This window comes from Tauraco erythrolophus, chromosome 18, assembly GCF_009769465.1.
Source record: "Tauraco erythrolophus isolate bTauEry1 chromosome 18, bTauEry1.pri, whole genome shotgun sequence".
In the NCBI taxonomy this organism is placed as follows: Eukaryota; Metazoa; Chordata; class Aves; order Musophagiformes; family Musophagidae; genus Tauraco; species Tauraco erythrolophus.
Window position 1 is genome coordinate 6,347,227 of NC_141482.1, and position 12,585 is coordinate 6,359,811.

Sequence of the window (12,585 nt, forward strand, 5' to 3'; positions counted from 1 at the left end):
GTTTTGGATCTGGTTGTGGTACTCAGATACAGGCAGAGCTGGCTTCAGAAAGGGTGGCTGGCTGCTACAGTTGGCTAGCTTTCCACTTTTCTATCTCTTTGAACCCCTCCACTGGCTGTGGAAGGTAATTCAGGGCTAGTTTGAGGTGGGAAAAGGAGGAATAAATACTTACTGAAAGCAAGGCAGTTGTTGCACATGACAGCAGTTAGGAGTGAAGTGCGCATATACTATATAAATTTGCACATGCTTCCAACACAACTTTATTTCGAGAACATCCTGGACCTTTCCTGAGTCCCACAGTGTCACTGTGTGGATTTTTCCCTAGATCCTGCTCTCAGCCTCATCTTGGCCTCCTAATGTGCAGAGATGTGACGGGCCATGGCTTTTGAAACTTGAGGCAAAAGTGTATCTTCGGTTTTGCTGCTTTAAAGATGTACACGCAGTGCATAACTTTGTTTATTCATGAGGGTGTAGACTCATAAAGCAACAGGAGAAAATGGCTGAAATTATTTCTACCCCAGTAAGGCAAGGGAAGAGTGTTAGTATGCATGGTACTCAAATTCTGGATGGAGGAGGCTGTGGAAGATAAGCACTTCTCCTCATAAGATGTAGCCTTATAAGAATAAATATCACTAGGGACAAGAATGGGATTGCTCTTACCTTGTTGCCTTGAGAGACTGCTCTGGACTTTCTTCCGTGCCAGCACAGCAGCATTTTAAGCGCTACGCTGATGCTGGTCATTTCCCTGAAGTTTTAACTTGCTGTTCTGTTTTATTCTGCTTTGTTAGTGGAAACATACTAATGGGTTTCAGTCTCTGACTTTTATTTATACAATTACAGGAGAATGTTTTACATCTTGGAGATCTCTGGAAACACATGTTTCTGTTCACAGTGAACTTTTTTTGTTGTTTTTGAATGCAAATAATGGATTGAAACTTCATTGTTGCCTCTCGGTTGGGAGCCCTTTGGCATGTGTAAGAAACAGCTATTAATTTAGCCATTCTGTGCTGATCAAACATGTATTTTCATGCTTTATAAGGCTTCCTCAGTCTTGTCCTTTATGTAGTATCGTCTACTACAATTCTGCTTGCAGTGATTTTATGCATTTGTTACACAGCAGCTGAGATCTGCTGCAGAATAGGCGTATGTGAGCGTGCCACCTCTTTCAGAAGGCTGCCAGGTCATTAAACTTGCTGCTGCTGTCTACACTGTTAGTTGTTTTGCTGCAAAATGCTTGCAGTGTAGCAGTTTCTTAAGGTCAGCATCCCTTTAGACCACATAGCTATCTCAATTACTTAAACATTAATTACTCACAGAGTGTCAGATACTTCCCTAGCAGCTGAAAAAATGAGGTGCATCGAAAATAAGCAATTAATCCAGTGTGGCTGGAAAAAAATTTGAAGAAGGGCTCAAAATATGTGCACTAAAGAGTCCTAAATCTAAATCTGTCCTTCTGTTTCTGAACAGGCTCTTGCAGCACGTCTTACCTACCCAGCTTCTGCCGGTTGGTTTAGATTGATGAAATGCCAGCAATGACATTTGCTTCAGGTTAACTTCATGTCCCAGAGGCTACACTCACACAAGATAGGAGTGATCAGTCTGTGTTTTTTTTCTGGCTTCCTTAACCTGTCCATGATAAGCTTTTAAAGTTTGAGACAGATAAATGAGTGTACAGCTTATCTTGCAGACTTGGTCCTGTGCCCACCATGCTCTCTCACTGTTAGCAATTCTGTCACATTGTTTACCTCTCTTCCTTAGATTGGAGTTGCCCCGGGGTTTCGGTGGAGCTGAAGGTGCGTTGATCTTGTTTTGCAAACTTTGTGTTTTTAAAAAGCCATGTAAGATCATTGCTTGCATAATAAAACTTTGCTGGAGAGTAAGTGGAACTTCTAAAGAACTTGGTAGGAGCTATTCTAAAGGACAGAGAATGACTGGAGACAATTCCTCTTTCCTTCTCTCCCCCCTGCCCTGGTCAAGATTCAGTCATTCCACAGATTTCTTCATTCCTTCTGTTCAACAGCAAGGAATACAGGGCCTTCAAATTGCAAGATTAATGAAGAATGCAGTAACTAAGGGGTCTGTCTTGTTCTGAAGCCAAGTTTCCCAGCACGGTCCTTTTAAGGAAAAAGACTTAATATCTGTCTGTCCCTGTAGTATCTTTTGCTTCAAGTAACTGCTGAAGTGTGGAGAGGAGTTGTAAGGTCGTTGGCTTTACTCTGTTTCTATCAAAAGTACGAAGTTTTCAAGCTTTGGCAGAATCGGTTACCAGGTGGGGTGGTCAGTTCTGACTCAGCATAGAAGGAGTTTTGTCTCAGAGTAGCTATAGCCTGGAAAAGAGGTTGACTCAGATTTATTCAGTGGTGATATATTTCTTCATTTGAACCCTTAGAAAAAGGAAGAATACACAGTGGTGGAGTCTTACTTCTAGTAATAAAGTTCCTGCCTTAGAAAGAATAAACCATTTGGTTATTCTGCTGTACTTTTCCAGGCTCCCTTTTCATGAAGCTTTCATGATTTTTTTGTCTTCTGTTTCTTCCTTTGTATGATTGGAAAGTGAATTACTGAGGACCTACGCTTCACAACCAAGAGCTGCTTTGTGTGTTCTTGTGCTTAGTCAAAATTCATGGTTTTGCACTAAACTGTAAAACTCAGATTGATTTTTTTTTTTTTTTTTTTTTTTCTCCCTGCTTTATGGAGGGAAGCAGTGAGTACTGTTAGTGTGTCAGCCTCCCTGAACTGGTGCACCTGACCCAGTGATGCATCTGAAGTGAAATAAGTTTATGATAGCACAGCAATTGTACTTCATTTGAATTTGACTTCAAGAAGGATTTTGAGGATTTAGAAATAGCTTTCTGTAGCAGTGTTGGTTGTGGAGGTCTGTTTCAACATTGCTAAAGGGTTGTGTGTCAAGTTGCTTTTGAAAGGTGTATCTGTGACATTAAGTATGGCACTCTGAGGAAGCAGAAGCCCAGTATGGTTGTAGTTTCTTTACTTCCGTGACACTTACTGAAAACCTAAGTCCTGCTGCTTTTATTGAATTTCATGCTTAGATTATGGGGACTAAAATCATGGTTTCCGTGTTTCAGTTACACTCATTTCAGAATTCCAAATGTTTTGCAGTCAGCTATTGGCGAAATAGCACAGCAAACAAACCTGCAGTAGCTTTCCAGGGTGGATGTTTTATGTGTATTCTGTAGTTGTGTAAGTAGGGCTGTTAGGGCAGTAAGTGACATATCCAGTTTCACGTGGGAAGTTTATTTTAGATTATGGTTTTCTGCTCCAGTGTATCATCCACAATACCATCATATCTCTCTGAACGATGCCTTCTGGATATGTTTTTCTGCTTTTGACACTTCTAGCTGCATATAGATGTTTTCCAGTTTCTGTATATCTTTCATACCTACAGTTTTGTTTTCTTTCAGACTGCCCTGCTTCATTGGGAAAGGTGTTGTCTCCGATACCTGGATGCAGTTCTGTTTTTTGTCCAGTAGCTTTTCCTCCTCTTTTTTGGGCTACAGCAATGGCAATCTATTTAAACAAACTCTAGAAATACTGTGTAATTAATTAGAATCATAGAATGGTTTGGGTTGGAAGGGACCTTAAAGATCATCTAGTTCCAACCCCCCTGCCATGGGCAGGGACACCTTCCACTACACCAGGTTGCTCAACACCTCATCCAGCCTGGCCTTGAACACTTCAAGGGATGGGGCATCGACAGCTTCTCTGGGCAACCTGTTCCAGTGCCTCACAGCCCTCAGAGTGAGGAATTTCTTCCTTGGATCTAATTGAAATCTCCCCTCTTTCAGTTTAAAGCCATTACCCCTTGTCCTGTTACTACACGCCCCTGTCCATACTGTGACTTCCTCCAACTGGAATACAAATATTTTAGAAAAGTTTAAACTTTAGAAAAGTTTTAAACTCTTCCAGACTGATTAGGTGGGATTATTGTACATGCCTTTAAAATTGTTAAATCAAAGCACGTAAAGTCAGATGACTAGTCCAAAGTCATAACCCATCTAACAGTGAGGAGGATCCCGATCATCTGTGCCTCAGACCATGCCACTTTCTCCATGTGTTTGCTCTTCCGAGCCATATGGGGTCTGCAAATGGGCTTTTTTATCTTCACATGGTAGTTGCTTTCTCAGGTGAATGGTTTGTAAATTGGCTGCAACCTCACAGAGCGACCTTTACAGGCGGGATTACAGTTGTCTATTTAGGTAATCTGTTTACCCCATCATGTTAAAGATCTTGGGTAGTGACTAAATGTTAGTCTTTCTACTTGCTGATATAATCTATGTATTATAAAAGTTAGTGTGACACTAAACCATTTTGGTCAGATGCCTAAGGAAAAAGAGCATGTTCTTTGCCAGGAATATGAAGACTATTTTGGACACTTTGAACTATGTTCGCATGTTTGAATGTTTATAGCCCTTGGTATCATTTCAGCAACTGAACCTTGATAATTTTAATACTAGTCTTTTTAAACCCACCATAAAAGAAATGAAAACTCTAAAAGTAACATGATTTGGCAAAATAAATGGTAGTAAATGATAGAACTTGAGTAAGTTGAAAGTAAGAGGCTTTTCTCTGATAATCTTCATCTTTAAGATGTGTACTTCTGAGGAGAGCCTGTAGGGGAGGAGAAAAATCAGTAAAATTGTTTCATTTAGGTCATACAGAGTCTTTTTGCTTTGCTTACTCATGCATCACAACAGGTGAGAAGGAAATCAGCCTAAATAGTAAAAAGGCTGCATTTGTGGAGTAAATGGTCTAACATGGAGCTGGTGTTTCAGCTGAGAAGGGACTAACCATTTCTCAAGTGACAGAAAGGCTCAGGAGAAATTTTTGAACTTGAACAGTCTTGAACCTAATCCAGTGTTACTGAATTACCTCCTTTTCAGCTGCATGATTTAGCAGTGGAACTGGAGAAGTCTTTTTAAACTTTCCTTTCCAGAGGAGGGACTGAAAAGACCCTGCTAGTTGCATCATTTATGTCCTCTATGCTGATCGTGAAGGGCTCCTTGCTCATGCTTCAGGTTCAGGATGGCTGAATGTACCAGGAATAGAGAGCACCGTTACTCATACAGACCAATGATCCTTAAAAACTCTTAAGAGCTTGTGTGCTTCTCTTGTAACAACTAATATTGAAGCATTAGACTTAAATTAGGGCAGAAGTTTCAGCTGCTCATCTGAAGCAGAAGTGTTATTGGACTCACAAAAACTTAAAAATATTTTTCTTAGAAGATAATGTGATGAATTTTTCATGCTGTGTCTTCGGATTTGGGCACGGATTTTGGTCCCAAGAATCAAGCAACCTTACATCGCCTTTCTGGGCATCAATGTAGAGAAGCATTGAGATGAGGCATTGATCGGATAAAATACCAGCATTACATACCAGTTGAGGTATTTCTGTGCTGTCTGAGAGCAAAAACAATTGAAATGTTGCTGGAACCAGAAGGAAAATACAAAAAGTCCTTATCCCCAGAACCTAGTAAAACATTTCAAAAGAACAAAGACTGCTGGCAGAAACCTTCCTGTAGGCAGGTTAATGAGGTATTCAAATTGTGCCCACAAGAACTTACAAGAAGGTGAACCAAAAGACAGCAAATACGGAAGGCTAATGGATTTATCTGGAAAAGCTACTGTTGACCAGAAATTGGGGTTACCAGGTGTTAATTTGCCAGCTATCTCACTTAATTCAGAAGAAATGAGAAGGACCAGATTGTTGCTCACATCTTTTTTTACCTCAGTTCTTAAAAAAAGAAGGAAAAAGAAGATATTCTATTGCAGAATGAAAATGGGATAAAATGGAAATGGGCTAAAAGTAGATGGTGAAAGTGGGATAAAAGGACACCCATAGCATCCTGTATCATGTACTGTTTAGGCATATAAGAACTTAAGCCTCTCTCTGATTTCAGGATTTTTTTAGAAAACTTGCTGTCAAAACTGAAATATTAATGTAGGAAGTAGGCCTGCTTCCCTTGATTGTGATATGTAAGCAATCTTATTTTGGGAGGGTGGGATGCGGAGAAGGGTGTTAAGTGTTTTGAAGGTGAATTAATTTGTCTCATGAATTAAAACAGCGTAGTCCAACATAATCGTTTTGGCACCAAGTTAATCTATTAATCCAGAAGTTGTTCCCGTTACCAAGGGAGACTGCTCGCCTTTGCTGTCCGTTGGTACTCTTCCTCGCCAGGTGGCAACTGACTGCTGGAGGAGGGCTTCGTTTTACTTCATCTCTGTTCTTGCCATGCTGTAGTTAGAGATGCCTGACCTTTTACAGCCCTGTTCCTGGATAAAGAGTAAAACTGCTCTGTTCCAGTAATACGTATATACATGTATTGCAAAGAGGGTTATGACTCAGCCTTTCCCCAGAGACTTAGTGGTGGAGCGAAGGCGGGTGGGGGGGAACAAACAGAACCGCAGACCAAAAGTGCTGAGAATTTCCCATCCTTAAATCAGGCGTCCATGTAATTAAACAGAGTTGAGAGATGAATCAACGTACAAAAATGTGGAGCTGCTCGTGATTGTTGGAGGTACGGGGGAATGGCAGGAATAGGACGGGGACTGCAGTAATCTTTTGGAGACATACCAGGCTTGACATTAACAGACGGAGATCCAGTGCCAGAGACATCAAGCTTTCTAGAACAGAAGAGATGCCAAAAGCTCTGTTTGGGTTAGAGGATACTGAAGGGAGAGCCTGAGGGGTAATGGATCCTTGCCCAGTAAGCATAACCACTGTCCCCACTGTAACCTTGATGCTCGAGAGAGGGACTTTTCGATTTCTAAAATCCTTTAAATATCACACAAGCTTTTTGGGAGTTTGAACTTTGCTCACAGTAGAGAGTGGATTTTGCTAATGCTCTTGGAGAAGGAATAGTATTTATCTCCTTGTTTAGTGTTAGAGGGAGCAGACATACTTAATGGAAGGCATAAAAGGCAGGAAACTAATCTGAATGTGTGATAATGTCTGACCTCATTCTGTAGCTCATGTGAGACTGGATCTACTCAACTGCTGATCAGCTGCAAGCTGAGAGAGAGTTACCGGAGGCTGGAGGATTCTTCTAGGAATCCATATGCTAAATATATCGCAGAAGATATATTACAGACAGGAGCACTTCCATTGATTGCTCCTGTGTGATGAGGTTTGCTGTGAGGCGGCCCACTGAGTCTTAAATTTTTGTTCCTAGTTCAGTCGTTTGTTGCCTGTGGAGTTCAGCGGGAGGTATGGGTTGTATTGGTTTCTGTGAACCAAGTGCGTAAAGTGGAATGAAATGGCTAGACTTGTTTTGTGTCAGCCACCAAAAAACCATCAACTTGAACTCCTGGATCGTCTGGAACAAAGCACTTTTGTGTGATATGCCAAGAAAAGAGTTCTGTCCTTTTTAATGACCCAGTCTCCTGAACTTCATCCAACTCCACCCTCAAAAATAAAAAGAAAGAGACTAAGAGGTGTAATACCTTCTTGAAGACATACATATGTGAGCTCAAGACTATTTAATAAACTCTTTTGAAGTCTTCATTCTTAACCTAACCTCAAGGCATTGTGTCAGAAAGCAACACCGTTGAGTCTGAATAGTAGGCAAATATTCCAGAATAATTCTTAGAAGACAGGTCTGGGAGGCAGCAGTACACTTACTTTCGTGGAAGTTCTGAATTTAGAGTGATTGTCCAGTTTGAGAGGCCGAGTACCTGTCCAGCCTTGACTGCACTTGGTGAAAGCTCTCCTGCCAGTTTTTCCCTTCTGCTTTCAAGACCATGCACACAACCTCCTGGTCCCAGCCGATTTGACCTGCCTTTTAACTGGAATGCCTCTATGAAAGAGCTTCCTGCTAGAAATCCTGCAGTAGACAGCAAAGGAAAACTGAGCGGTGACAAATGCTACCAAGCAGAGCTAGTTTAACTGGTCAGGCACTTTTTTTGCTGTTGTACCAGGCTTTAGTTGTCTGAAAATAACAAACCATTGTAAGCAGTGCAGAAGATTGAGGAAATAGATGTCTGACTCCAGTGTTTTAGGGTATAGCCCTGGAACTACCTTGCAAGAGCAAATATTAATTTCATTTGGAAAGCATGAGTCAACTGGAACAGAATCTAGTGATGAAGGCAGGAGACTGTTCCATTTTGCGCTTTTTATGTGAAAAATATTGTGGTTCTAAGTTCTGAAGAGAATAGCATTGAGCTCAGTTGCACACGTTTTCTGTCGGTTAGTTGGTAGAAAAAAAATTGACTGTTGGTATATGCCTCCTTAAAAAGCGAGTATGTTACGAGTGTGCATAGTTCTATGGATAGCATCATGATGGTTTTTCTAGCAATTTACCTATTCATCAAGTGTAAATAGATGACTGTTCACTTCAGCTGGCGCTTTAGGAATCAGTGAGTAAACTCTATGTAGAATAAAACCCAGGCAGTTTGCAAACAGCTGAAGCTTCCAGCTACTGGCTAAACTTAAGAATCCGAAGTGTGAAATGCACTGAGAAAACATTTTTGCCAGTGTGATGTGTGTTATCCTGGTGGGAAGAAGGGTACTGAGAAATTGCTTCTTGGCAGTTCAGAGAGTGTAGGTGTCCGGTCCCCACACAGTTTGCCGGAGATGCCTGCAAAGCTCTGCCTGCTGTGAAATAGATTTTGCTGTTCAGGTTCTTGAAAACTCTTAGGTGTTTTATGCTGTAACACCAAATGTTCACATAACCTGCCACGTGCCTGTATATCAAAATATAGAAAACTACATCTCATGCTTTAAATGTATTCGCTGTGTACACCAGAGCACTAAGAGGTGTTGAGGAGGATCGAGGAAAGATGCAGAAGGCAAGCTGGAGGCTTGGACGTCAGCATTCGTGTGTCATTTTATGTTGTCTTACTGCGGGTGTCTGAAAACAATACCTGCAGTTACAGAAAGCGATAGATGAAAATCATGTTCTGTGGAAATGTGACTGTGGGTATGTTTCCACTAAAACCAGTTGGATATTTCGAGGTTGTAAGAGCTGGTGTCAGTTAAGAAGGAAAATGAATTTGTAGTGAAAGACTTGGAGTCAGGAGGATGAGACTTTTTCCTGGCTCTGGAAGGCATTTCCATGTCACTATGAAAGTCACAAAATCCTTGTATTGCAGTTTCCCATGCTTAGTGCGGGGATAATAGCCTTTTTAGAGGCACAGTAACATCTTTACAATTAATTAAGCATTAATACCTTAGCTCCAAGACCTCTGGTGGAAATTCTGGCACTATAATCTGAAAACATTTGCCAAAGTCAGCACGGCCTTTTAGATATCTTGAGGAGCTTACTTAATTTTAGTTGCTTTGAGAAGCATGTTTAAAACAAACCAAAAAAAAAAAAAAAGAAAAAAAAGGAAAAAAAAAAAAAACTAAGAGGAGTCTTAAGGCATGCACACGTTCTTCCCAATGTTACAGTGACTTTGACTGTAAATGATGGTGCCTTTTGAGGTGCCAGTTCAGCCTCAGCTCCTTTTTGATCTACTTATAAGAATATTTAAGAATCTAAAGATGCTTGTAAGTGAGTTGACTTACAGTTCAACCATGTTGCACTTTTTCCATGCTGCATCTATTTCCTTGGTGCTTTAAAGGACTTTATTGTGCGGTGCAGTTGTCCCTGAGGCTGGGAAATGTCACTTGGAGTAGAAATTGATACCAGTGAAATTACTGTGTTCATGTAGATTTGCTGGAGTGCCATCTCCCATTTGTGACCTGTCACTTAATTTGGACCGGTCCTAACCTGTGTAGGTGGGTTCCCACCAGCACATACTCATTACAGCTGTCATGTTCTCTGTGGGTCTGTTATCCAAGGGAGGTAAGTGTCTCCTGCAGAAGAGAAGCATGAGGAGAGAATTCCTAGTCCTCTTTTCAGTTAACCCTTTCTTTTCCTCTTCCCTCATTACTCTGCCTTTCCCTTGCTGTGTGCCTGTCGTGTCATATGCTGTTGGGGATAAGAATAAGGTTAATTTAATTTGGAGGGGCTAGTTTGTCTAGACTAGCTATCTGTGGAAGTAGCAATCTAAATTATACAATGCAGCAGGCTTAACATTTCAACTTTATGCTCTGTTCCTGTATCCATATAATCTATTTGACATGAAATACTTAGAGCCATAGGAAGCAAGGTTTCCCATCTGCCGAATAAGGTTGAACTCGCTATGGCCATACTTACCTCTTTAATAAGAAGGGTTGCGTTTCTTCAGGGTCTGTAAAGCATTTAAAGGTTACTGAACTAAACACCATATAAATGCAGGTGTTGCCAAGATGAGTTAACTTGTGCTGCAGGAATAATGAATCCATTTAGGACTTCTGAAACAAATTTTTTTTTTTTTTGGTTACAAATTTTGAATCACAGGAAATACTGGCGTGGGGTGGGGAAAAATGCAAAGGTTCATGAGGGAGGCATGGAGTTTTCTCCCAACTTCATTTCTTAATTTTTTTTGCCTCTCTGCTTGCAGATGCTCACAAACACAAAGATAAACACAAAGACCGAGAACACCGGCACAAAGAGCACAAGAAGGACAAGGAAAAAGACCGGGAAAAGTCCAAGCACAGTAATAGGTGAGGAAAAAGTCGATGAAGTCCTCATAGGCTAAAACACTGTTGCACATGCAATCTTACAAGAATTACTCTGATAATATACGAGGACAGAATTGCTACATTTTGAGTGTGGTTTATATGAGTGTAGGTGCTTCAAGCCTAACTTCTGTCATTGCATGTATTTCCATCGGGTAACCGAAGTAGTATATCTTGCAAATGTGAGCCGATACTAATCTCTAAAAGATTATTGTAGCTTAGTGTTATTAAAGGCATTGAAAACTAATTTAACCCTATCTTCATAAAGATTGATCAGTTTTGTTTATAATCTTTTTTTGTGTGTGGTTCCAATTGTTTGTCAGAAATGTGGAGACCTCTTGAGTGTTGGTATAAACCCCCCTGTTTTAGTGTAGATGAACCTGATGTGACTGCTCAGTCTCCTAACGATTAGGTCTCCCAGAATCATGGTGATGTCCGTGGCCCGCTACCACAATAGCTGAATATCTCAACACTATGAGGCAGTGTTATGAACATCTGCTGGGTTAGATGAATTTGGAAGGACTGCGTGCTGTTTTGTCTGATGGGATTGATACACTACACCGCCATCGTAGGGGGAAGGTGTTCCACGCCAGTGACCTGCCGTGTCATCCACACGGAACATAAACACTTAGGTACTCCGTGATGACCTGTAGCTCTTGAGGTGGTGGTGAATTCTGTGGTCCGGTTGACACCCTAGCCTAGGCTGTGAACTGCAAGAACCAGGATGTGCAGGTCTGTCCGTGGTGATTTGGTATGGTGGAGCATAGGGCGAGTACGTCACACACAGGATGTTACTCAGAAAAGCTTTCCTTGTTGTAACTCCTGACATGCAAGTGCCACGGAGCCTACATTGACAATGAAACTTGCAAAAAAAAACAGTCCCTGGAGGATAAACCTCTGTTGTGACACTTGCTGAATGGCGGATAGCGTTTTTGCTGTATGGCCAAGCAAGTGTTACTGACTAATTGCTGTGCAACTGTGATAACACAATCTAAAAATGAATAAAAAAAAGCTTGTGTTAACAATGATTTATGTTAAAAAGAAGCGTGGAAGGAAGGAGAGAGCCTGTGCTGAGCAGTGAGTTTGTTTTATTGGGGTTGCTCTGTGGAGTTTTCTGTGACCTTTTGAGAAGTTACACAACCTTATTGTTCCATAATATGTTTCTTCTTTTTTTTTGAAAGTAAATGGTTGATGGGGGGGAGTGGAAATCTAGGCCAAATAACTTGCAGTGTTTACTGGCTTCCACAGCAAAGATGAAATGCTTTGGATACATTTGCACTCGTTGCTCACATATCTATATTGCCTTGATTTCTCATTTTCATTTTTCTGATATTCAAGCGTGCACCTCAAAATTGACTGTCTTGCATTTCCAGATGTCCATTGGTTCAGTTGAAAAATGATTCTTCTGCAATCGTAGCAAAGTACATCCTTTTGTAATGAGTAATGTAAACACGGTCTTTAAATTTCCAAAATTCATTAATGATTTGACCTTATTTGTGGAGGAGTTGGAAATTGTCAGTGTATTTTTAACTGGAAGAACGAATTATGGCTTAACTTGAAGCCGTGTGCTACTGATCCTGTAAACAATAAATAGCAAAACAGTGGAAAGGAGATAAGAATGGCTAATGTGTTTGGAGAGGTGTAGCTCATGAGATGATATGTAATCGTTCTTTATCTTGAAGTAATTCCTTCCTCCCTACAGTGTGGCCTTAAAATCCCTGTGAGAAAGGCATCATGTTTTCGAGGCACTATGCCTAAAGCTTCCAGTCACTTTCGTTTATCTATTCAGCGTTCGTTTGTCCTGTGAGCACAATATACGGCATCTTTGAGTCCAGTAACAGGGTGCATCTATGTGGATGGCATGGCTGAGAGCGTGCATGTGTAGGGGTTTTGTTGAAGCCGTGTTTTGGAAAGAGATTACAGAATATTGCTTTGCCCTCAGGCCCCTACTTAAGGTGGGATTTTACTTCCTCAGGGTGAGTGCACAGCTTTGGAAAATTTTCTGTAGTGCGTTTTCTGCCTTT

The 12,585-nt window shown here is 40.9% G+C and overlaps 1 protein-coding gene across 3 annotated transcripts in view; it reads left to right on the top strand.

Moving 5' to 3' along the window:
• The window catches only part of TOP1 (DNA topoisomerase I), a 68,056-nt gene that overhangs the window by 19,437 nt on the left and 36,034 nt on the right, over positions 1-12,585 (top strand). For 2 of the 3 annotated variants that reach the window (XM_086622731.1, XM_086622732.1), the window contains exon 3: positions 10,444-10,546. In XM_086622731.1, the coding sequence (XP_086478857.1) occupies positions 10,444-10,546 (103 nt within the window). Of the gene's footprint in view, positions 1-1,663; positions 1,794-10,443; positions 10,547-12,585 lie in introns of those variants that run through there. The other variant, XM_086622730.1, reaches the window with a different exon arrangement.